This window comes from Colletotrichum fioriniae, assembly GCF_027942845.1.
Source record: "Colletotrichum fioriniae strain IMI 355084 chromosome Unknown scaffold_10, whole genome shotgun sequence".
Lineage (NCBI taxonomy): Eukaryota > Fungi > Ascomycota > Sordariomycetes > Glomerellales > Glomerellaceae > Colletotrichum > Colletotrichum fioriniae.
In genome coordinates, this window is record NW_027076846.1 from 332,030 (window position 1) to 357,067 (window position 25,038).

The window sequence follows — 25,038 nt, forward strand, 5'->3', positions numbered from 1 at the left end:
AGTTACTTAAGCTCAATGGAGAGATACGACGGAGATGACTTACTATCTGCGGAGACCCCCTTGTAGGGCTAGTGCGGCTTCTCCCAATGTGGTGTGTGAGCCGTGGAAGCTCACAGCAAAAAAGTCAAAAAGAATTAAGCACTCTAAATCTGAAACGACTCGGATGCCCGGCTCAAAGGGTTCCACTCGCCCTTTCGGATCCGGCACGGCGCAAACGGCACGCAGGCCTGGCCAGGCTCTGCCCCAGAAAGATCGTCCTCATCCAGGCAAAGCCAAGACTTTGGCAGCTTGGGTGAAGGAAACAAATCAACTTCGTGTCTTCAGAGGGGGGTTTGGTTTCAAAGAACCATCAACATGGAATCATCAACAGGATATTGAGTTAAGCATCGTTGATGGCTTTTGATGGCTTCAACTAAATCTAAGATTGCAACGGTTGAACCTTAACCTAATCCTCTAGTTCTTGATGGTTTAATGACACAATCCCGGGAGTGCGCTGATTTCGAAAAGTAACGTGCTCATTTACCCGCGTGGTTGGCCCAATATTTGCCCACTGCGCCGCATCCATCCCTTTACCTCCCCGGGAAGTCTAACCAACAAAGACACAAACATCAGACGAACCGCCAGATGAACCGCCGGGCAAAGTGGCGAATCACCAAAGGAACCACTCTAGAACGCCGCCAAGGAAATGAAGGAGGAGAAACCAAATGAAGGGAGAGCAGGCAATATCCTAGTAACACCACCAGATCGTGCCTCGCGTGTCCACAAACAAGCAATTCTGCCCCTCACGTCACCTCCCACGGGGGCCAAACCGGTGCGAGAGGGCGATGGGGCGACTCAGCGGATGCAGTGGCCCCACGAACCTCATCCACGTAGCAGGGATCTCGACCTTCAACGTTCCGGCCAGTCGGCACCATGATCGGTCTAGGTTGCATTGGGATGGTAATCTTGACTCCAGGAGTAACGCAAATATAAGACCTCGAGCCAGACTTCATCTCTGGGAAAAAGATGACCGCTGTTCGTTGCATCCCACCAAGTTTCTTCTTCTCCCTCGTTCAGGGCCTTACACTCTTTTGCATAACCACGTTCATTCACAAACATTAGTCACTCTTTTTCAGACTTACACGCACTCTCTTTTTGCCCTGAATCTGGAATTCATCATGAAGGGACTCATCCTCAGCACCGCTCTCGTCAGTGGAGCCATGGCCGCGGCCGGCCCCTACATGCCCTGCGGCGGCAAAGGATTCACCGGCGAGACGACCTGCGTGTCCGGTTACACGTGCACAGTCCAGAACGAATACTACAGCCAGTGCGTCCAAGGAAGCGCCGCCGGCGCCGTCAGTGCCCAGGCCCAGGCCACCACCCTGAGAACATCGACGAGACGGTCTTGTAAGTCCAAACCGGCTTACGCCAGCGACGCCGCGCCGCATGTGCCCGCGACGACCAGCTCGCCTTCTTCGACCTCGGTTCCCCCGGTGGTTGCTGTGTCATCATCCGCGAAGCCTGTTGACACCAAGCCAGCTTCGTCGACGTCTACTCACGCCGCTTCCATCGTCATCCCCGTCAAGTCTTCGAGTGCTCCTGTCAAGTCTTCGACTACTTCTGCCAAGCCCTCTGCCGCTGAGGTGAAGCCTACCACCACTGCTGCCAAGCCCTCGACTACCGCTGCCGCTGCGGTCTCATCGGCTGCTCCCGTCGCTACCAAGGCTTCTTCGTCTACTAAGACTGCCGCCCCTACCTCGGCGTCTGCCCCTGCTGCGTCCGCTTCTTCAACCCCCGTCAAGACGGGAAAGTTCAAGTGGTTCGGTATTAACCAGTCTGGTGCCGAATTCGGTCCCGGCTCCCTGCCCGGTACCGTCGGCAAGGACTACGTCTTCCCTGACACGAACTCCATCACTGTGAGTAAATGAGAACTTGGGGGTTAGATAATGGGCCTGGCCATTGACTTACATGTTCTAGACCCTCTTGAACGATGGATACACGACCTTCCGTGTCAGCTACCTGATGGAACGTCTCGTTCCCAGCGGTCTCACCGGCACCTTCGACGCCGCCTACCTCGCCGGCCTGACTAAGGCGATTGAGCACATCACCTCCGCCGGCGGGTACGCCGTCCTCGACGCCCACAACTACGGTCGCTTCCAGAACAACATCATCACCGACACCGCCGCCTTCAAGACCTACTTCACCAACCTAGCCACGCAATTCAAGTCCAACGCCAACGTCGTGTTCGACACCAACAACGAGTACAACTCCATGGACCAGGACCTCGTTCTCAAGCTCAACCAGGCCGCTATCGACGGTATCCGCGCCACCGGCTCCGAGAACTGGATCTGGGCCGAGGGTAACTCCTGGACGGGTGCTCACAGCTGGACGAGCGTCAACGACAACATGAAGGGCCTGACGGATCCCCTCGACAAGACCGTCTACGAGATGCATCAGTACCTCGACAGCGACAGCAGCGGTACTTCCGCCGACTGCGTTTCCGCCACCATTGGAGTCGAGCGTGTCAAGGACGCCACCGCGTGGCTCCGCAGCAACAAGAAGGTCGGTGTTCTCGGCGAGTTCGCCGGCGGCGCCAACGTTCAGTGCAAGGAGGCCGTCGCCGGTCTGCTCGACTACCTCCAGGAGAACAGCGACGTGTGGCAGGGCGCGGCGTTCTGGGCCGCTGGATCGATGTGGGGCTCTTACATCTTCTCTTTCGAGCCCAAGACGGGCACTGGATACAACTACTACAACGAGCTGTTGAAGACGTATCAGTAGAGGGTCGCATAGAACCGCGATGACCCAAAGCAGCTATATCAACTCCGGGAGAAGTTGACTTTATTTCTTCTGTATAAATTATATCCATTTCAGGATATTTTCGTGACGCCTGGCTAGGACAGCAGGTGACATCTCGAGATTGTCGTGATGGCTTCAACCAGCCAAGGGTTAATGCCCGTCACATAAGCTGATTACATATTCATAGTGATAAACCATGGAGAGGCCAGCGCAGTCGACCATTTTCGATTCTTGTATCTAGAAATTCACTATATTCCGCTTTCGACCTGCACCCGATCTGTCTTATTTTGTTGCCTCAATCGCGGCACCAATCGTGACTAATCCGCGAGTATGATGTACAATATGTTCTTTCCCTGTCTCATTGGACAGCACAAAGATCTGCCGTCCGACATCAATGCAGAACCCTCCTTGCAGAGTCCTCTTTCAGTGCCTCTGAGCCACTTATTCATCACCCTCATCAGTGTGGTGAAAGTTTTGCTCGGGTCAGTCAAAATATCAAAGTCCCACGCGCTGGCAGGTGCCATTTCCCCTCGAGCTAATGCGTGTGGCAGAGTGCCCATGCAGGTACAGCCACAAAACCGACCAACAACAATTCTTGATCAAGAAACGAGCCAACAGAGTGCCTGACAAGAGCCAAAGTCGGATCTGACAGGCTGGGGGGCCGGGTCCAACGTGCCGTGATTGTGTTACGATTCGATTAGATTAGGTGCCATCACGGGGGCTACAAACGGGTGTGCTGCCTGATGGTGGCTGAGGATCCCTGTCGAAGGCTCTAGAAACTAACCGTAAGCAATGTTGTGGTCCGAATCCCTTCAAAGTTTGGTCCAGGCAGAGTAGGCAACAGGCCCCCGCTGACAGTGGCACAGCTTAGAATCGCGAGTATAAATGCCAGATGATGCTTCTACCCAGAACTCGTTGTTGCCTGCTATTGTCACGGTCTTGCAAAATCCAACATTCCTAACGCTCGTTGGAATCACAGGCCAAAAAAGTCGCCCGCTCAAATCCGAAAAAATTGAAACCACAGAGACACATCCTCGCAAACTATTCACTTAAGCATATTATACCTGAGAACATGGTGTCTTTCAAAGTCGATGGAACCCCGGTGGACGATCCGCCGTTCAAAGGCCCGAGACCGGCCCCACAATCGGGGCCCTCTACGGCCTGGTCCGGCCCCCCAAGGAAGGCCAGCATCCTCACCCGCCAATTCGCCGCTCTTCCCCTCATCGCACTTCTCTATACCGCTGCCGTACCATTCACGCCGGTAGTGTGGGTCCTCAACATTGACGGAAGCTCCCTCTTTGATCGCCTCTTCGCCGGCATCATCATGCTGTCGGCCTGCTATTTCCAGTGGCGCATCGCGGGGCTGACCTCGCCCCTCGCCGTCTTTCTTCCCGGCCCCAGCAACACAACTATTCGCAACGGACGTATCGAGACTGGGTCGAATATGGGATTTGTGTGGCATCCCGGCAACTACTGGCCCTATGTCATCTGTGAGGCAATGCTCTTGTGCGTTGCCGAGTTTGGCGGAAACGAGTTGGTGAGACGAGGCATCGTTTGCGGCATTATTGCTGGGTTGTGGCTGGTTGGTTATCATGCGACTCCTGAGTCTACAAGACGATGGGCTTATGAGAATATCAAGGGTTGGCTGTTCTGGATGGTTTTAGATGAGATGATGCGTGTTGGGGGGAGGAGTTACAGCGGACGTCGTCGGAGATGAGGGGAATACCTTAGCCTACCTTATGGACTACGACGAGATATCTCACTTACATGTTAAATACCAGGAAAGGGATATAATTCAAAGACTTGTCAGACAAGAAAGAGTGCCAGCTTTCGACTTGTTTTTAAATGGGCAACTATTCCATCGCTCACTTGGCGGAAAAGTGACCCAGAATTGAAATGCACGTATCCAAGGATACAGTTACAGGTGTCCTGGAAGAAGCATTGATGCGTATAAGGGGGCTCGGTTTCGGGTGCTTACATCAGCGGCTGGGTCGCATTCGTGCCGATATCGAGAACCCACATATCGGCATTCCCCGCCATCTAAATCCGATTACCCCAACCGGGCCGCGATGGTTCCTGGATTTTTTCTCGTAAAACCCCCACACCCGTTAATCGATTGCAGTTACGGAGTACTCCGTACGAACCACCTTACAACTTTCCATTGAGCTTGATCAACCAAGCAATTTGGTTGCTTTAACTCTGTCGTTCAAAAAGCTTGCTTCTGAGAAGCTGTCGTATTGGATCCTTAGGCGCAACCGAGCATCCCGAAAGTCATCCGACAAGAGCCCTATGTGGTTACTGATCAGCGCGTCCAAGTGGACATGGACTCTTTCCTGAAGCAGCAGGTGCCATTGCACAAGGGCAACAACGAGATTAAGACGTCTTGGCAAACCACAAGTCCTTCTTTCTCTCGTAAAGAGCAGAACAATACATCAATGAAGGTCCGCAATGAGATAACGTCGGGGCGGGGGAGGAACGTTCATGAGGTCAGAGATGCAAGGTCGGTGCTACCTCAATGACAGCGTCGCGTCTGGTCTGCTGTTCAAGTACTTATCTATTGCCAGTCTCCTCCGTCGCCTACTCTCTTCCCTTGCCTTGCTGGCTTCTGTGAGCATCTGTTGGTGTCTGGTTCGAACGTCACCGCTCAATTTCCATTCCATCTTGGGCGACATGCAGTTCCGCGATGGCAACAGTGGCCTTCAGGCCGTCCTGGGAGCTACTCTGGGTGCCTTCATTGCCGGCCCAGTTGCTGCGGCGTCGGGCAGCCCGTACACGCCTTTCGTTCCGATTGATCCCCAGGACTGGGTCAACCCGGACAACATGACTTGGGGTGACTTCATTGCACCGCCAGGCACGAATTGGTCAGACCCAGCGCGCAAGGGGTCCAGCCGCAACTTCAACATCGCCCTTGTCGTCGTCGACTACCCCGACAGACCGTTCGTCATCACCCAACCGGCGCACTCGACCATCTTCAACAACCCTCAACCTGCAGGTGCTGACATTCCTCGGGAGAACGTGCCGACCTTCTATCGCGACCTTCTCAACACGCCGAATGAGCTGAATAATGGCCACACCCTTCACGAGTACTGGATGGAGGACTCGGTCGGCCGCTTTGGAGTCGATCTCACTGCCTTCGGTGCTTACCAGCTCTCTGGCAACGGCTACCAGTATGGGATCGATGGCGGCTTTAACCCAGGCGCCTGCCCCGAGGGAGAGACTTGTGACCTAAACATTCGTACCGATGCGCTCGCCGCTTGGCGTGCGGAGGTTGGAAACGCCACCGCCGATGCCTTTGAGTTGGTCTTCATCCTCTCTGCCGGCCAAGACGAATCCTCAACATGGCAGGAGTTTGGCGAGATGAAGTTCAACGGTCCCGAAGACGTACCAGACGAGTTCGGCCCACCGAAGAAGACGAACAGCTCGCAGACCAACTATGCGCGCACACGCTACGTTCCCTGGACATCCTGGGCGGCGGCATCGACACTCTGGCCCAACGCCGGCGGTGGCTCGTCTACTCAAGGCGAGAGCTCTGGCATGGCTGTCTACGCACACGAGCTGAGTCACTTGCTCGATATCGGCGACAATTACAATAACCCGTACGGTCTCCCCCTGCGTAGAGCATACACTGGGCCGTGGTCCATGATGTCGCGCGGCTCTTTCAACGGTCCAGGCGGTCCTCACACCCGCTGGCAGATTCCGGCGTTGCAGGGCGCCTCGATGGGCTCGTTGCATACTTTGCGCGACAAGTTCCAGCTCGGGTTGATTGACAAGACTGATATCCTGTGGCTGTCTCGCGAGGGGCTGGCAACCTCTGGCGTTGCCGTTGCTAACCTTGTTGCTCGGTCTGTTGACCCGGGCGACGGATTAATGGGTGTCCGCATCATCATGGACGGTGACCGATCCCCGGCATGCAACATCACGACCGAAGTGCTTTGTGACGGCGGTAGCTGGGACAATTATGACATTGAAGTTGTGGACCGCATGGGCTCAGACTCTTTCCAGCCGGATTCCGGCGTCCTGCTCAGCAAGTCCAAGAACGTCGACAACCAGCCCTTCCAGTGGGTCATTGACGCGAACCCGGAGGATATTGAGCTCGTTGACTTTTATCGGCCCAACGGCTCCGTGGCAATGATTACCCTTGGCGACTATCGTCAGCTCGCTGACGCGCTCTTCCACGCAGGCACGAACTCCGGCAGCGGGTTTGAGTTCATCGATGTGCCTAACAGTTTGCACTTCTACATCGTCGACCGCCACCGCGACGACGAAGGCATTCTCTCATACACAGTCGCCATCCGCTCCCTGACCGGCGAAGGCGGTGCGAGCACCCACGATGTCTCGCTTGAGAATGGCGCCGTGACGGGCGCCAAGAACGGCACGACTACTAGCCAGGGCGTGACGTGCTCATTCCAGCTGACCAACAGCGGCACCTACGTAGCCGTCGACCCCGACGCGGCCCAGCACCCCGAGGACGTTTCTGCCTTCCTGGGTTCGGACGTCTACAGGCTGAGCGCCGAGGTTGAGGGCACCGGCTGGCGTGTGGATTTGCCCAACGCGCTTGTGACGGCCAAGTTCGGCGAGATCAAGACGGCGTATGTTTCGGTTGGCGCCGCGTCCGATGCGGCGAGCACAGCGGTGGTGACGCTCAAGGCGACGTCGGAGTCCGATCCATCTGTAGCGGCGACGGCGCAGTGCCAAGTGACCAAGTCATGAGGCTTTGACTTGCGGGGTGGAAAACACATATATCGGCATGCTTACTTTGCCGAGCATCGTCAATCGATTACGTACTTACCTAAGAAGCCGTATCCGAAGCTTTTCGTTCTGCTGCATGATCGAGGCCCGCCAACGTGGGGTTTCTGCCGTGACTCGATGCAATGCAGTCCCGCTGCGGGGCCGCTTAGGGCTAATCAGCCCGTTCCCACGCCGGATTCTTCATCAAATCATCACGATCAATCGCCCAGATCGTCTAGTTGGTTAGGATGATACGTTGTGGTTCTTCTATACAGCGATCCGTGTTGACGGCGGTTCGAATCCGCCTCTGGGCATTGAAACCTTTTGCCGTTTGGTGATGTTACGACGGAGGCTTTTTTCGTAGATTTTGCCGGCAGACTGGGGAGCAGGGGGGCCATGATCGGAAACTGTGAGAGACCTCACCTGAGAGTGAGCTGGATGTAACTAACTGATCCCCGGAAACCAAGAAACGCCGCTGCCAAGCGTAGTCCCCTTTTGGTTGATTGACTGGAGAGAAACTCGTAGAAGAGTTAAAGCTTCATCAGTTTATTGTATTTATCTAGGCATGTGAGCATTACTTTTATGGCAGTATTTTATCTAAAATCTTTCGAAAGGGCATTTGGATCGTCCCTAAATACCCTCCTCATTACACGCGAGTATATTCCTTCTCGACACAGCGATATTTTGCTGTTCATTTGCCGCGCGATTGATGAACTGGTCTCGTTTGCTATTTCGCATGACGTGCGCATCCTCCAGACTCGCACCATCCCCGCTGTCCCCGGCTCCGGCGCCGGCAGCGGACCTGTTCACCGCGAACCTTAAAGCTTTCGGACGTCATCGCTTACACGAGAGTAGAGTCAAGTCAATCTTATTCATTACCACAAAAGCAACTAGCCCAAGTAGATAGCCGGGTCTAAGCAACTCTCTCTCACATCTAGCTCGCCATGCCACCCACGAGCAGCTTCAGCGAAATACCTACAATAGACCTCTCCCTCGCCCAAGACCCCGCAACAGAGGCCGACTTACTCAACCACCTACGCCACGCTCTCACCAACGTCGGGTTTCTATACATCATCAACCATGGAGTCCCCGAAAAGATAATTTCCGATGTCGTCGATGCACTGCCAAAGTTGTTCGCGCTGCCACAAGAGGCAAAAGCCGAGATTGCCCTGAGCAATTCCCCGCACTTTCTGGGATACAGCGGTGATGGCGCGGAGACGACGGCGGGGAAGAGCGATCGGAGAGAACAGGTAGAGTTCGCTACCGAATTACCCAGTGGGTTAAAGGAGGGTCTGCCGTTGAGAGAAATGCTACGTGGACCGAATCAGGTGAGATTTGATGGGTCATCTTTGATGTTTACCTCTCTGGTCAGTTTCCTGATCAATCATAGTGGCCGTCTTCATACCCAGCGCTACGTCCCATTGTCGAATCGTACATATCAGAGATGACCCGTTTGGGAAACCGCTTTCTCATCTTAGTAGCCAAAGCACTCTCCCTCCCACCCGAGACCTTCATCTCCTATCTTTCAGACCAACACCGCCTGAAACTAGTTCATTACCCCGGCCTTCCGGAAGACGAAGCAGGCGGCCAAGGTGTGGGCCCGCACAAGGACTCGTCTGGGTGGTGGACCTTCCTTCTCCAAGCCTCACCACCGCATATCAAGGGCCTACAAGCTCTTAACAAAACCGGCGAATGGATCGACGTACCAGTGCTACCGGGCTCCTTTGTCGTCAACATTGGCCAAGCGTTTGAGGTGGTGACGAACGGGGTGTGTAAGGCCACGACGCACCGCGTGCTGTCTGAGCATCTCGAGAGGTTCAGCGTGCCGTTTTTCCAGGGCGTGAGGAGGGATCTCACCAAGGAGGAGGCTGTGGGATCTTTGAGAGAGCATTTTGCGAAGTCGGAGATTAGGGGATTGGTGTCAGAGTCTGAGGAGGGGAGGGAGATTGATTCGGCGTTCTTGAAGGGAAAGTATGAGACGTGGGGGGAGAGTCAGTTGAGGACGAAGATCAGGAGTCATAGGGATGTTGGGAGGAAGTTCTACGCAGATGTGTTTGAGAAGTATGTGAACGATGACTGATGCATGTGGCTTCTCCTGTCAGGCACAAAAGTAGTTAGTATAGCTTCAGCAGGCTCGTTGGCATCTATGTAAAACCTGGAATGAGTCTAGACTCTGCATACAGGATGCAGCATTTACCAAAGGATCTACTCGGAGAAAAGAAAATGAGACTTCAACGTTCATGTGAATTTTGATGCTTCTTTGTATGCTGTTCAATACTTCTTCATCTACCTCGAGGTACCTTCAGTCGTAATACTTGGCCTTTACCCCTCTGACAATCTCCTGCTCAGACACCTCGCTTCTTGTTTGGTTCCGATTTACTCCGGCCCTGACACGAGCCTTCACCCATTCACCGGCTGTGATTCCAGCCACAGCCGCATTCTCGTCCGCATTGTAGCCCAGCCTCTCAAGAACCTTGCTCTGAACCGGTCTCAGCTCGAGACTGTCTTCAGGCCGTACGAAATACAGGACACCTAGACGGTCAATTCCCGCCTGATCTGGGGGAGGGGCAACGACGCGATGAATGCTGCTTTTCAGGAACCCATTACTCAGAAATTCTAGCGCGTCGGCTACATTCACAGTGATGCTGCCGTCGTATGGTTTGACCCTGCTTGGTGTCAATGCGGCTTCCACAGGAGATAGCAATGCAGGATTTTTCCCAAGGCGAAATGTCAACATACCACTTCCAACTGCCATCTTTGCCTCGCACCTGGAGAGCTGCAACAGGCTGCCTGAACAGCAGGGTCAGACTCCCAAAGTCGGTGTGGCCTTTGACCCAGACGTTTTCTAGTCTTTCGTTGGTCTCTACGTCTCGTGCATGGTACTTCATGTATCTCAAGTGACAGTCCGACAATGCCTCATCATAACGATGGCGGGCGGCGAAGTGATCCTCTGGTAGCTCCAGTATGATTGCAAACAGCGTAAGTAGCCTATGCACAATTTCGTTGTGAATGTGACGTGCGAAATGCTCAATGTCTGCTCTGTTTTTGTCGATCACCTCGGGTTGCGGACGCTTGTAGGCAGGGATGAACTTTGGGATGTTGAAAATTTCCGTGTTGTCAAAGACTCCGGGCCTTATTTCCTGGATCGCGAGTATCAACATAAGACAGATGATGAACAATGTCCAAACCTAACGATGTGAACACTTACTCTTAGGCCAAGAGGTTTGTAGCCGTTATAACCGCCGTTTTCTAGGTCGGCACGATACTTGAGCTTTTCTTCAGTGGGTAATTCGAAAACAGACTTTCCAATCGCGAATTGGCGATCGACCTCTTCTTGACTCAAACCAAAATTGACAATGTAGAAGAATCCAATTGTTTGGATGGCATCAAAGAGCTGTTTCGCCAGCGCTTCCTTGCCACCCGGCTGGTCAAACTTTGAAAGATCAAGTGTAACTAAGTCTGCCCACTCAACTGTGGATGTATTCCAATAAGCTTCACAGTTAATGGTAAACATTGACTCCTCGTATGCTCACGTTTGTATTTGGTCTCTGAGACCTGGTGGTACACAGGAAGAGTATTATTCTCATGGTCGCGGGGCACTGGGTTTATTTGCACCGTTGCAGCCATCGCTGAAGTTGGAACCGGAGTTTCGAGCAGATATCGAAGCTACTAACGTTGATGAGGACAGTCTACCATCTAGACTTTTACAAGTCCGCAACTCCATACTGCACTGGATCATTCACTATCTTATGTGCCACCAACGACCCATCTCCGCACTCGGCCTCTCTGATGGTGTTGGTGTAGGATGGCGACATCTCGCCATCGCGGGGTATGATTGCGAATGCAAGGATCTTCGACGGACGTCGTCCGCTTACCTATTTGACGCAGCACTGTCGTCAAAGAATTGCCCAATGATCATAATAGAGGCCCCAGCAGCCCATCAACCCCCCACGAAAGAATGGTCATAAAGAGATCAAGAAGTATAGACTTATCGCGAAAGGCTGCCCCGAGGGCTCAGATGCTGCTGCTCGTACTGCCTTGGCATACTTGATATGATCCATGCGTGTGTCTACATGTGGCCAATAATGGCACACAACACCCCCGTTATCTTCATTGCTCGCGATTTCGGGAAAGATGACATGATCGGTAGTGGAATGCAGGCTCGGCTTATTTCCGCCAGACTTCTCAGTTTTGAGTCCAATGAGGTTCTTGGCGACTAGCGAATTACTCGACCACAGCCCTCAATAAGTACTAATGAGCACGTCAGACTTCACATCCACTCGCAATGCCTCTACGTCTTGATACTTGGAACTTTTAGTGGTTTACTAAAAGATCAGAGCATTACTTTCTTTCATAATGGCCGACACGAAGGACATTCCGACCAGAACGATCCACTTGCCTGGCGGCGGCGGGGCCAGCAAAGACGGCCTGACATTTGCTCGACGTGGTGAGCAAATCGACGAATTGACCAGCGGAGATGTTTCTGGCTTTGATGCCGAGAGAATGAGAGCCAGGTCTCTTCTCACAGCTGATGAGGAGAAGAAGCTCATGCGACGTGTTGACCTGAGGATAATGACGATATGCTCTCTGCTCTTTCTGATGAAGAACATCGACTCTGACAATATTTCGAATGCGAGGATCATGAACAAAGGAACACCAAGAAACATTATGACGCAGCTTAATATGACTTCCGACGAATACAACCTTTTGACGGTGTTATACTACGTATGTTTGAGTCGCACCTAATTCACCGAGCTTGCAGCTAACTGAGGTGGTTCAGGTACCCTACATTGTTCTGGAAGCGCCATCAAATCTTCTGTTAAAGCGACTCAGACCGAGCGCTTGGCAATCGAGGATAATGGTTTCCTGGGGCATTGCGCTTCTCTGCCACGTTCCCGTCACCAACAAAGGCGGTATCTACGCTACTCGATTCCTCCTTGGTGCAGTAAGTTTAATCTTTTTATGGGATATCATTGAAGTTACCGACGTTTCTAACAATGAGTAGTTCGAAGCAGGAATGTTCCCAGGGGTTATCCTTCAGATGACCTATTGGTAAGCTTTGTCTAGCAGCTCTTCCAACCGACTGATTGAATAACCCCTTGACAGGTACAGACCGGACGAAATGTCAATTCGCCTGCTTTACTTTTGTGAGTAACCCCTAGGTCAAGTGCAATAGCCGTGCGAAATCTAACAAGCGAGGTAGATATCCTCGGGAATCTCTCCGGAATTTTCAGTGGCATTCTCGCGTTTGCATTCGATACTGTCTCTGGATCAAGAGGATTGTCAGGGTGGCAGTGGTAAGGCACCACTGAATATGAGCCGTCAGAATGCTGACAGCAGAATCGCGTAGGCTATTCCTCGTGGAAGGTCTTATAACTCTCGTTTTAGGCACTGCGGTTTATTTTCTCCTGCCTGACTGTCAGTTTGAATCCTTTCCAACCTGCTAACGATTGTTCTAGTTCTAACAAAATCTTGTTCTAGTCCCTCCCACCGCGAAGTGGCTGTCTGAAAAAGAGAAAGCTTTCATCCAAGCACGACTTCCACCCAATGCTCCAAGAGCTGAGGAGATGAACTTCAACTTCAGCGAAATTGTGGACTCTCTTAAAGATCGACGTCTATGGCTCTTCACTCTCATTTGGGCCACGTTCACTGTTGGCACATCTGGTGTCCGTTTCTATCAGCCAACGGTCATTGCCAATCTCGGGTTTACGACCATCGCCCGAGCTCAGTTACTCAACCTGCCGATCTCGCTCTTGTCCATCTTTGTCATCGGAGTAACGGGCTTTTTCGCTGACAAAGGAACCGTGCCGCGACCTCTCTATCCCTTGGGCGTTTTCGCTGTCGTAATCGCGTGTTACGGAGTGTTGGTCGCCTATCCTTCCAATGGCGCCGTCTATGCCGCAACGCTCGTCGGCAACGCCTTTACGTCCGCCTTCTTCCCTCTCATGTGGCCTTGGCGCGTGCAGACAACTTCGCGAGCCACAGGGTCAGCCTTCAGCATCGGGTTTGTCAACAGCTACGGTCAAATAGGAGGTGCTATTGGCCCTCAGATCTTCAGGTCAAAGTATGCACCGCGGTATCAGACAAGTTTTGCAGTAGCGATGGCTCTGGTTGGATGCTGTGCCATTGTCACGCTGATTACGTGGTGGGCTACGAGAAAGACAGAGTCCGACACTCGGCGTCTGAAAAAAGCCAGAGTGCGTGCTGAGAGGGATGGCCTGGCTGTGTTGAATGATGTGGTGGATCAGGATCTGAATAAAAAGCGATCTGACGACGAAGAAAGCGCCTAGCTTGGAAGTCTTCCTCCTGCAACACAACATTGGGGGTATGAGCTGAGGTGGCTTGGAAATCCCGTCTGGAATCTAAACAATATTGCGTTATTAAGAATGCTGCATCGCCGGCCAAACGCTGCTTTCATTGATTTGGCTGGTAGCGCTGGTTTGTTTAATTCGACGTCTGTGTGTATTATTCGCCCGCAAGTCTGTACACATACAACAATACGAATCTGATATACTACGAACGATGAACTCCAGCCCGAACATTATTGCTCTTATTTATCAAGGCTGAGCATTGAAAAAATTTTGATTTTCTGCAAGATCAATCGTCTTAAATGTCGTTATACTGGGGACTGATTCGCTATCGACGACGTTGACTCAAGGGAGAAGTGTCGAGCCTTTGGTGCACTGGCCCTCTTTGGTGATGGAACCATTTCAGTGGTTGATCCAGATCTCTCGTCAGATCTGCGTGACAGCGTTTTGATCCTTGAAGAGGTGCATCTCCAGAGCTGACTTGCGCTCGGCATACAAGCGACGAAAACACCAACATCGAGTTCCGCAAGGGACCAGACGTAGACCCATAAGGCCTCAGCTGAGAGAGTCAAATGTGAGTTTGGAAGATTTATGGCAATGAGTATCGAAAAGATGATACAGATGGAGCTTACAGGTGATATTATTGGCGGTCGCGAAGTGAACCAAGACTTGAATCCTGAGAGCGCTGACTGCTGTGAGGCTGGTTTGGCATGGTTAGCAGTCTGAGTATGCTTTCTCCCATATTGAAGCTTACAATAATCCAACAGAAAACATCATGATGACCCCTATCTTCTTCTTGAATCCGAGATTAAGTTTGTAAAGCTGTGTAAGTGGCAGGGCCAGCATCCAAATGTCCAAGAGAATGTTGAAGCCAACGTGGGTCAACACGAGCTTATTGAAGTCCATGCAAACACCTGCTTGTTCTCCGTCCCATCCAAGCCAGTATTTGTTCAGTGGACGACATTGAGTGAATGTGAGTATGAGGTACAAAAGTAACAATAAAGCGTTGAAGCCTTGTGTGGCCCACAGTACTCGGCGGAAGCGAGGAGATGGGAAAATACGAAGGTAGAAGAATAAGATGGATGATTTGATGGTACTCAAACCAGTGATGTAGAAGATCTGGGTACTAAACAGAATCTGAGCAATGGTTAGTCTAAGTGTCCTAGAGATAATGTACGACCCTCAGGAATCCAGTGGCTTTTGCTTCTATGAAGTGTTCAGATCTTACCTTGAGGAACTCGGTGATTTTGTAGGGCTGGAGAGTCCAGATGTCCCTTCCAAGACCAATAGCTAGTACTGCAACCAATGTCAGTCGATTAAAATTTGGGTGGTAATTAACTGAGTAAAGTGTGCACTTACAGCGATACACAATAGGCACCAAAGCTGTCGCGCATGCCTGTTTGGAGATCAGAATCGCCACAGCCGCGTGACAGTCCAGAGTCCGACTTACAAAACCAATGAAGACGCAAAAATCATCAGCGCCCCAAGGAGATGGGTTGACAAGCTTGTTCAAGATTCGTATGCACATGAAGATGACTGGTAAGATGAAGAGTGTACCTGTGAGGAATCGGGGTATCGCTGTGTTGTCGGTCAATGGGAAGCCGCATTTTGCCCAAGTCATATTTGCTACGGCTTGTATCGCTGTTAGAGCCTGGAACCTCTAGAGTAATCTGATTCCATGCTTACTGAGGCCCTCTTTGACTGTACATCCATTCTTGACACAAGCCCCAACATTATCGTTGAAGACCGGGTCGGCGCAAAGACAAGTCTGGTTTAGACCAGTGCATGGGGACTTAGGTAGTGCATCAACTATGCAAGTAACCTATATTTATCAGCTTGAACCTTACTGGGATGTGATTCGGACACTCTCACTGCGCAAGGAGGATAATCGGAGATGCTAGGAATGGCCCCAGCTGCGATTGGAATGATGCATAATAGAGTAGCGGAAACGCCAAGTATCCTCATATTCACTCAAAATGAAAGATTGCTAAAACTTCAACAGGTATTGGAGCCAGATCGAAAGAACCAAGGTCTGAGATATAAGAGCCACAGAATGCGGAGAAGTATGGGAATCTCAGGGGAACATTCGCGTGGCGACATCCGAAGCTCACTTCCTTTCATCGAAGAAATGACGAGATTGGTTTCATTGCATTACACACAGCGGCTCGATTGTGAAAGAAAGCCATGCGTACCAGACTTGTGGAATGCGGGCGGTCGCTCCATGGTGCCAGTGGCTCGGCTTGCTTGCGAACGGAAAGATATGCAGTCGGCTTCTCTCAGGCCAAGCCATGTGGCTGTGATCGACCACAGCTGAGAATCTGGACACCTTTGGACCACTCAATCAATTGGTGGAAGGACCGTTGGACCTGAAATCCTTTTCACATGTCTTTTGTTTAGACGGTGTATCGTCCGCTTTGGCTTGGTGGCGTTCCCGGTCTACGCCCAATGTAGGTACGGCATGTTCAGAACAACGACCTAGGTCAGTGATTGAAATTACCGTCACTTCATCAATCCCATTGTCAAACAGTAGGAGTAAAATCTCCTACTTCGTGACAACGGGATCTCCTCGTTAGCACAAGCATCAAAAGCGGTATAAGAAACCTCGGCGAATATGTATTTGTGTGAGCTAATTCTCCTTCAGAATATCGGCAGCCTTTTCAGCTACGGCATACATAGTTGCTTGCAAATGGCAGGCTGGAATCAACGGAATGATACTGGCGTCAATTACCCTCAGTCCCTGAACGCCGTAAACACGAAGCTGTGGGTCCACAACGCCGCCATGCTCCAGAGGTTGCAGACTCGCTGTTCCGCTGGGGTGAGCAAAGCTGGCAAAAAGGGAGTTCCTAATAGCTTCAGCAATAGCCTTGTCAGATGTGACGTTGACACCAGGCGAGATCTCAACGGCTTCCCTGATTGCCAAAGTGGGAGTATCCCAGACTTTGCGGAAATCCTTAACACTGAGGACTGCAATATCGACATCAACCGGGTTTTGGAGTGTGCCAAAGTCAATGATGGGCGGGTTGGCAGGATTAGGGTTGGTCGAGCTGATCTTGATAGTGCCACGAGACAGAGGCTTCTGGAAAGCAATTGCGCCACCAGAGAAGCCTCCGAAAGGAATCTCCAACACGCCTGCCTCTGGGTTTCGGAACAGCTTAGTGAGAGCCTCACGCTGAGCGAGGAAGCCCTCAAGAAGTTCGGACTGCTCTGAATAGATCTCCGGAAGGAAGTCGAGCGCGTTCTGGGCTTCGACAGACGCTGACAGAGCCTCATATTCCGGAGTAAGATCCTGAAGAGACCTGAAGATGATGTTGTTTCCACGGGCGTGAGTGAAGGGCCCAGTTCGATTGGCAAAGTACTCAGCCTCAGATGCGTTGAAGAATGCCGGATCGTTCATGGCCTCGCTGCCGAGCTCAGGAGGGTTACCGTACGTATACATCATTAACATCCATGCGTGATCCTGGTAGTTGCTACCCACACCAGGGAGGTCGGCGACCACACCGACGTCGAGAGACTCCAGCAGCCCAGCGGGTCCGATGCCACTCTGGAGCAGGATTCTCGGCGTCTGAACGCCGCCGGCAGCAAGGACAACCTCCTTCTTAGCCTTCACCAATGTTGTGGCGTTAGTTTCGCGTGAGATGATGTTCACACCGACAGCTTTCTTATCCTCGAACTCGATCTTCGAAGCATAGTGCTTCACAAGGAGGTTGAGATTCTTGCGAGTTTCGGCGACAGGCTCGTAGTATGCTGTTCTCGATGTCGACCGAGTAACGTTCTTTGGGTCGTGGTTCTGGGGGAGCTGGGCCAGGCCAACGTTGTTTCCACCGGCACCGTGGTCATCGAGTACAGGAACGCCGATGTCCTCAATCCAGGCCTTTCTCTGAAGATCTAGGTAGGAAGCGTTCGTATTAATTTCAAATTCAAGTCTTGTGAATAGGGAAAGGAGTTCAGGTTTTCACGGACCTCTGTCGGGCCATTGCCACGAGGGGAAGCCGGCCTGAAGAGGACCATCGCCATAGGTGCTCGGGTCGTAACTGAAGTTGTATCTCTCGACGTATTCGGGCGCAGGAAGAGTAAACGTAGATGACTGGGAAACCAAGTCAGCACAAGTATCTCAGCCCCGTATCTACCATCGATCTTTGCAAACCTTCTTGAAATAGTGGAAGAGGCTGTCCCAATTCCACCCCGGGTTTCCTAGCTCCTCCCACGCGTCATAGTCGGCTTTCGAGCCGCGATCAAACGCCATGCCATTGACGGTAGAGCCGCCTCCAACTACTGTTCCAGTTTGAACACCAGAAGTTCTGTTGTTCAAGCCAGGCTGTGGGATGGACAAGAATTGGATCAAATCGTTGGGGTGCAGGTTAGAAGCGTAGTAGGGGATAGCTACGTCCCAGCTGACGTCGAAGTCTCCATACTCAACAACCAAGACAGTTACTGTTAATAATATCGGTTAGCAGCAGATCAGTCCGCCATTCCAAAAGCGCATCATTTGCTTACCATCCGGATCTTCGGTGAGTCTGTTGGCAACCACAAGACCACTCAACCCTCCGCCCACAATCACGTAGTCGTAAGAGTCATGAAGATCCGTCGCGTTCCTCTTGGCGAACTTGGCAGCCGCTGGCGCCGCAATTGCAAGCTGGGCTTGGCCCGAGACAAGGGCGATCAGAGCCGCTGCTTTCAGGCCACGAACGATAGCCATTGTACAAAGCCGAGAGAGTCGGGAGGTTGAATGATGGGACGCACAGCAATCGAAGGAGAATCTTTCTCAAGACTAGAGGGTAATTTCCAAACTTTTAAAGGCTCGGACCCAACGAGCTGCGGTCAACTCATCCTAGTTCAGTGCCTTCGGACCACTGCACAAACATCGCTTAGTCCAACTGATCGCATGTTGTTCAACAGTGCGCTTCTGCGCGAGAACCCCGCCAGGCCCAACAGCCCTTGTCGTTGATGGGTCATCGGTAAGGATTATTAAAGTGCAGTGTGCTAAGAGCCGGGGAGCGGCAGATGTGGCAAAGCAATCCGATGCAATGGGTTTCTGTCCCGCAGTCCTAGGCGTTCCCATAGGGCAGTTCGCAAATGGATTATCACGGCCCCAGCGTGACACCCCGGACGGCACATGGGTTAAAATCAACAGACACCAGGGCCCGGCCGGCCGGTGGGACGGCCCTTGTTCTCCAAGTAGCCACAGTATCCAGCCGATGTCACGCTGTCAACCATTCTTCTCGAAGCTGTAAGCACTAAGGATATTAATTAGCCTGCATCTGATGTTGCCATTCAAGACTGCGATGTGTGGATGTTGAATCACCATTCCCAATTGAATTGACTAAGAAAACCAAGGTAGTGGTGGGGCCCCGATTGTCGTATACGAGATCAGTGCTGCGAATTTGTAGTTTCGTAAAGATATGTGTCTATTCAACTGGATGCAAAGCAAAGGTGTATCCACCCGCCCTCACTGCATCTGACATTACGGAAATGCTACTTACCCCAATCGCAGTATGCTTGGCGGTTTCTGATGGCTATTCAGTGTTCAGAACTCTATATCTGTGTGATCTTGAATCCACCAGGGCACTTGTCCTGGAAGACACGGTCTGGATCGTACTTTAGAGCCACAGCTTGGATCTTGCTGACATTTTCCTCGCCATAGGCTCGCAGCGGGTTCTGGGACTTGTCCGCGTAGTTGAGGTATAGCCACCCCTCCAAAAGCTCCCTGTCCTTGGTAAATTGAATTAGACCATCGTACCACTCTTGCAAGATGCGAAATCCGTCTTCCACGTCCCCCTCATCTTTGATATGCGCAGCGGCAAGGAAGGTGATGCAATTTCCACTCAGCCGGTCTACACCGAGAACGTTACCACCTCTTTCCTGGCTCCGTTTGGCGTAGAGTGTAGGAAGAGCCTGTGCAAAGCACATGGTGCTAAAACCATCGGCAGGAATCGTCGCACCGAGTTTGGCGACACATTGTGCATGGAGCTCAGCTGCTTTTGCGAGAATTTCCGTACTGTTCTTGACCGTAGCCGATAGCCACTTGTTACTAATCAGAAGCTCTGGTTAGACCCAAATGCCGGGCTTCGAGGTTTCTGGCTTAACAATGATAACTTACTGATACGAGAATGGCGACTTCATGATCTGAGCAAGACTTGCTACACTCTGACGTTGAACTGTGCTTGCTACGGCCGGGATATCCAGAACCTTTGCAAGAATCGGAGGACGGACAACTCCTTGAGTGTTGCACATCACAAATGTGAGCATGTTTGCTCTCAAATTTGGCTGCCAACCCCACATGATTCCATAAGAAGTGTCTAGATCCTCCTCGACATTATCAACGTAGTCGACAAAGTTTTGGATGCTGGCAGAGCTGGAAGACGTGTTGCAAATACGCATGCCACCCCAAACCTCTGTGGCTTTGAAAGCTTCCAAGTCGAAGCGGCTAACGATGCCAAAATTACAGGCTCCTCCCTTGAGGGCAATGAAGAGGTCGGCATTGTCGCTCTTATTGGCGTTTATTATATGGCCACTTGAAAGAACAATCTCGTAGTTGATCACAGTGTCACAGGCGAAGCCATATCGAGGTAGCAGCCAAGAAAGGCCACCACCGCAAAGAAGTCCACCAACGCCGACGTCAGCATCACGACCGCCGTTTACGGTTACCCCATGGGGCTCGATGGCCTGATACACGTCTTTCCAAATGCAACCAGCTTGAACAGTGACAATGTTGCGATCAGCGTTGTATTGAACGTCGTTTAGCTTAGAAAGATCGATCAAGATGCCATTCTCGCAGTTGCTGGCACCGGGCCAGGCGCAGTGTCCACCACTTCTTACCGCAAAGATGCAATCCTCAGCTTTTGCCAAAATATTTACCGCTTGAGATAACTCCTGCGTAGTGTGGGGTTGCACAACGCAATACGGCGTGAGTTGAGCGGCCAGTGACCAGTGTGATTTCACCTCGTCGCGATATATGTCTTCATCAGAGTAAATAAGCCGCAGTCGTAGCCCAGCTTCTTTAAGTCTCTTGCACTATTGACTTTATTAGCAATATTTCAAAGAGTTAAGACAGAAGTCTCGCCAATCGGCCCCGTATAAGATTCTTAAAGGGGGCGGCTTAGGGTAAAGAATAATCAGATTTCCGGGTCTACGATATCTGGGCCCAAAAAAGCAACATTCAAACATACCGCGGCTTCAGATCCTTTAGTGCCCATCTTGAGGATCCAGGAATGAGTGTTCTGTTAGGAGTGTAAGGTCAAAAGATTTCCAGTAATCTGAAGCGACTGATGTGTGATTTCTCACGAGATGGAGAGGAGAGTAGCAGACAGTAAGGTAGATCATAGAGAAAGAGAATCCTGAGATTTATACCATACTTTCCTGGTGTCCAGTGGCGTGAACAAGAGTTTCAAGCCATGGTAAAGCAGCACCCCGAGAGACTAAGGTTCAACACTGTTCAGACTAATGATTACCGCATGCTGTTCATAGGGATATTCTAGGTTTCTTGGCCGCACTCGTAAGCTGATAAAGAACTTGAGTTCAATCTGAGGCAAAATGATCTCACTTCTCTGCATGGTCAAGCGACGAGGGGAGGTGGCGACGTGGAGGTAAGTCCTATGTTCAACAGTGGCGCGAACACAAAGCCGCGCTGACAAGATTGCTGTTCACTTCACTATCAACGAACTGTGTGCACATGTAGCCTAGGTCAGAAACCCTGCATGCTTCTTCTGCTTGTCCCAGTACCATGGCCTCACCGGACCCCATCCTTCGTGAATTGCGTGCATTCTATTCTAGTGCTCCGGCTGGCTTCGGTCTAGAAGTCAATCCTGCTTGTTGTAACCGCTTCACATGTATTCACTACTTTATGGAAATGTTGGAAGGTCGGGTACTTTGCTTCCATGAGTGATGTGGGTCTTACCGCACCCCGTAACCCCCAGCCTTGACAATATCTCACTTATCGCCTCATAAGTACTTGGAAGTAGGGCTTGGTCTCTTGTTAGATCTTTGTTGTTCATAATATTCCGTTAAACAGAGGAGGACAACGGCTAGTCGACAGGAGAAGACACTGGTCATCACAACCGCCACATGCATGCTTCCGCGGAGGGTAAACAACAGCCCTGCTTTTACTGAAAGGTTAGATGATAAGGATGGTCTTCGTGGATCGAACTGGAAATATATTTTATCTACATTCTGCGCACACCCCTAGCTTGAAAGGGGTTGCATTTCCGCGAAGCATCAGGCAGCCGGGCGATCTCTTGGCCAACAAACATGCATGTTTGCTTAGCGTTGCACAAAGAAAAACTCGGACCGGCCCCCGAGGTCACATCATGTCATACCAGGAATCCATTCTCACGACTTTCACTAAGGGGTTTGGTGTCGTTCCCTCTTCCCAAGCATTACTGCCGTGAGCTAGAAGGTAGAAGGTCACGATAAAAGGTGCATTTCTGAAGCTCACACGGACTTGTGACAACAGAATCGATAGCCGGACATGTAGCTGTGGAATGATGAAGGTCCATGGAAGGTGGTAAGGTTCTGTTGAGGCGTGTCGTTTTATTTTCCAACTCGATGGTGCCTTCTTTGTCCCTCTCATCGCCGCTTGCATCCGATTGGCTCGGGAATCGATAGCAAACATCAAAACATCAGCCTTGCCGCTCAACAGCAAGACGGGACCTCCTACAGTCCGACATACATTAGTAATATGGGTATGACTTCTTGGCTGCAGGTAAAGTAACTTGGTATGCTGCGGGCTTGAAACGCCTCGCTAGCTTCACTTGACAGGTTTTGCAACCATTTCAAGGCATGATTCTAAGGTGGACGTCCCCGGGAAAATGGTCGTCGTTTGAACATGAAGAGAACATGCATTATTCACTTATTCCGAAATGGTATGCAAAATCGGATACAGGAGGTTCCCTCATCTCTCTTATTGGCGTTTGTCGTCTTCGCTTCTCATTCTGATTGTCGGGGGAATAGCACAGTAATAGGAAATGGTAATGTTGAAGACTACTGGAACGCATGAAAACAGAAACTACATGAAGGCTGCTCTCCACTATTAAAACCTTTGAGGCTCTAGTATATATCGGCGGTGAATGAAGCGTGTGCGATCCGCCGGTGCGGGAGGATTGGAGGCCATATGGCCGGCGCCGGGGAGATAGGCCGGGTAAGTGTGCCGATGCTGACGGCGGAGTTTGAACGGCTGCGGAATTGCGGAACCCCGCCAGCCTGTAGCGTGGAGCGTAATGCATCCTTCCGCTATGGGTCGTTCACCAATTTTATTCCACCGGCGGAGGTTTTGGATAACGTCCCAAAACGGATGAAGTGGCTTGCTGTGCCGTTTGAGTCGAATCCTACTCATCCATCTTTGTCGATACATGGCACCACGACGACGAGAAATGATGTCAAGGAGAGAGAGACAGCGGATTCCGGAGCGGAGATGTTCATCATCTGCCTTGGGAAGCCGACGGACTTTGGTATCTGCACTTTTGTCAAGTATAAGAGGCTCCTTGAGCTGTAGAAGCTCAATTTTGTATTTCGAAGCCATCTACAGTCCAACACAACCGCCCGCAGTCTATTCACACACAACGCTTTCTTCTGTACAGATTCACAATTCATAAAGATGGTCAAAGTCGCTATTGCTGGTGCTTCCGGAAGTGAGTTGAAAATTCACATCAAGCGTTGGAGCATTCCAAATTGCTTGCTAGAGCCAAATTTCACCTTTTTGAGTGTGAGTGTGACGGCTAATAAGTGATATTCAGAGCTTGCCCTCGAGGTCATTGACAAGTTGGCCGCTGCCGGAAAACATGAGATCCTCGGACTGGTCCGCAAGGTAAGTTGTCAATCCCTCTCAAAGAAGTTCCAAGCTATCGATGCTTCAGTCTAGTCGGACGCACACAAATTGTAGGTCCTCTTGTTCTAACGATAGCCCAGGACCCCTCAAATTTACCACAATTTCAGGGAGTGAAGTACATCCAGACTTCTTATCTAGAGGAGAAGGAGTTGGTAGATATGCTCACCGGTGTTGAGACTGTTCTCTCTTTCATCGTGGCTCACACCGACCCGAATGCGGAGACATCCAAGCGCCTTATCGATGCATCAATCAAGGCCGGTGTGAAGCGCTTTGCCCCGAGTGAGTGGGCGACGTAAGTATTGCTGCTTCTCGTTCGCCTTGTCCTCAAAATTTCTGCTGGTTGCTAACAGTGCGGGCTCAAGGAACAACAACCTGTCAGATGTGATTGAGTACGCGTCTTGGTACGCCAACAAACTGGAAGTCAAGAAGTACTTGGAAGACATCAACAAGAGCAAGAAAGTGGGTTGAGTCTAAGGGTTCGAAGTGTTTGTGCTTCCGATGCTAACCAAATTTCAGGTGATTGAGTACAGTCTGTTCCAACCCGGAGCTTTCATGAACTACTTGGGTTATCCTCACCAGACCACCAAGCATTATCAAATCGATTATGCTACCTTCATTGACTTCGAGAAGGCTACTGCTTTTATTCTTGAGGGGTCCGAGAGTGCCGAAATGACGATCACTACCATCGAAGACATCGCGGAGGTAGCCGCACGAGCCGTCGATTACGAAGGCGAATGGCCTGTTGTAGGCGGTATCACCGGCGATAGAGTCACCATCGGAGAACTTATTAAGTTGGGAGAAAAGTGTAGAGGTCCGTCCATTGACCGTGTTCATTGCAACTGTGACAATTAGGTTCGCATAACTGACGAGTCATTTTAGGAAAACCCTTCCAGGTCGACAGGTTGAAGTTTGAGGACCTCCAGGCAGGCATTGTCAAGACAGACTTCTTCCCCGCCATCGACGTTCCTGGTGTTCCAGCGGAGCAGAAGGAGTACTTCAGAAACGTAATCGTCATCGGAGCGACGATTTCGACAGCTCGAGGCACTTGGGCAACCACTGATGAGTGGAACAAGTTGCTTCCTGACTTCAAGCCAACCACCATTGAGGAGTATCTGCAGAAGACCTGGGGCTCTCAGTAAAGTTCTAGTATGTGGGTTCTCGTTATTCCGACAAATCGGCTAGAACTTGGGGATTTATACAATTCGGGCTAGGTCAAAGTCAGATATCCCGCCTGTCAATGTCACGTCCATAGACTTAGTATCTGGTTGATCGATTCAGTTCCAGTCTAATACAGAAATTTTCAATTGACTCCAAAGGTCTATATGCTCTCTAAGCGTTCAATACAGCAGAGGCCAAGCAAGAAATGCTTTTTTTCTTCTGAAACTCACATATACGATAGAAGAAGAT

At 51.2% G+C, this 25,038-nt stretch overlaps 8 protein-coding genes and 1 non-coding gene across 9 annotated transcripts; 6 read left to right on the forward strand and 3 right to left on the reverse strand.

Annotated features, from left to right (window-relative positions):
* Window positions 1–1,157: 1,157 nt before the first annotated feature.
* Window positions 1,158–2,757, forward strand: N0V96_008144 (uncharacterized protein; the record flags this gene model as incomplete). The annotated part of the gene is made up of 2 exons (XM_053193798.2): window positions 1,158–1,895; window positions 1,957–2,757. The coding sequence occupies 2 exons, from the start codon at window positions 1,158–1,160 to the stop codon at window positions 2,755–2,757; spliced, it is 1,539 nt and encodes a 512-aa protein (XP_053048743.2).
* A 1,090-nt stretch (window positions 2,758–3,847) lies between these two features.
* N0V96_008145 (uncharacterized protein) lies at window positions 3,848–7,485 on the forward strand (the record flags this gene model as incomplete). Its single annotated transcript, XM_053193797.2, has 2 exons — window positions 3,848–4,415; window positions 5,249–7,485. 2 exons carry the CDS (start codon window positions 3,848–3,850, stop codon window positions 7,483–7,485), a joined length of 2,805 nt encoding a protein of 934 aa, XP_053048742.2.
* A 242-nt stretch (window positions 7,486–7,727) lies between these two features.
* Window positions 7,728–7,817, forward strand: N0V96_008146. Its single transcript has one exon. It is a non-coding gene; the product is annotated as a tRNA-His (tRNA).
* A 630-nt stretch (window positions 7,818–8,447) lies between these two features.
* Window positions 8,448–9,583, forward strand: N0V96_008147 (uncharacterized protein; the record flags this gene model as incomplete). The annotated part of the gene is made up of 2 exons (XM_065758240.1): window positions 8,448–8,831; window positions 8,894–9,583. The coding sequence occupies 2 exons, from the start codon at window positions 8,448–8,450 to the stop codon at window positions 9,581–9,583; spliced, it is 1,074 nt and encodes a 357-aa protein (XP_065612995.1).
* Window positions 9,584–9,805: 222 nt separating this feature from the next.
* Window positions 9,806–11,130, reverse strand: N0V96_008148 (uncharacterized protein; the record flags this gene model as incomplete). The annotated part of the gene is made up of 4 exons (XM_065758241.1): window positions 9,806–10,169; window positions 10,243–10,643; window positions 10,712–10,974; window positions 11,037–11,130. The coding sequence occupies 4 exons, from the start codon at window positions 11,128–11,130 to the stop codon at window positions 9,806–9,808; spliced, it is 1,122 nt and encodes a 373-aa protein (XP_065612996.1).
* A 729-nt stretch (window positions 11,131–11,859) lies between these two features.
* Window positions 11,860–13,793, forward strand: N0V96_008149 (uncharacterized protein; the record flags this gene model as incomplete). Its single annotated transcript, XM_053193795.2, has 5 exons — window positions 11,860–12,228; window positions 12,284–12,448; window positions 12,509–12,555; window positions 12,610–12,650; window positions 12,985–13,793. 5 exons carry the CDS (start codon window positions 11,860–11,862, stop codon window positions 13,791–13,793), a joined length of 1,431 nt encoding a protein of 476 aa, XP_053048740.2.
* Window positions 13,794–16,437: 2,644 nt separating this feature from the next.
* N0V96_008150 (uncharacterized protein) lies at window positions 16,438–18,507 on the reverse strand (the record flags this gene model as incomplete). Its single annotated transcript, XM_053193794.2, has 4 exons — window positions 16,438–17,696; window positions 17,772–17,895; window positions 17,956–18,242; window positions 18,306–18,507. The coding sequence occupies 4 exons, from the start codon at window positions 18,505–18,507 to the stop codon at window positions 16,438–16,440; spliced, it is 1,872 nt and encodes a 623-aa protein (XP_053048739.2).
* Window positions 18,508–19,343: 836 nt separating this feature from the next.
* On the reverse strand, window positions 19,344–21,004 carry N0V96_008151 (uncharacterized protein; the record flags this gene model as incomplete). The annotated part of the gene is made up of 3 exons (XM_053193793.2): window positions 19,344–19,839; window positions 19,909–20,822; window positions 20,978–21,004. The coding sequence occupies 3 exons, from the start codon at window positions 21,002–21,004 to the stop codon at window positions 19,344–19,346; spliced, it is 1,437 nt and encodes a 478-aa protein (XP_053048738.2).
* Window positions 21,005–23,400: 2,396 nt separating this feature from the next.
* Window positions 23,401–24,770, forward strand: N0V96_008152 (uncharacterized protein; the record flags this gene model as incomplete). The annotated part of the gene is made up of 6 exons (XM_065758242.1): window positions 23,401–23,434; window positions 23,540–23,610; window positions 23,739–23,923; window positions 23,994–24,090; window positions 24,148–24,442; window positions 24,511–24,770. The coding sequence occupies 6 exons, from the start codon at window positions 23,401–23,403 to the stop codon at window positions 24,768–24,770; spliced, it is 942 nt and encodes a 313-aa protein (XP_065612997.1).
* Window positions 24,771–25,038: the final 268 nt, after the last annotated feature.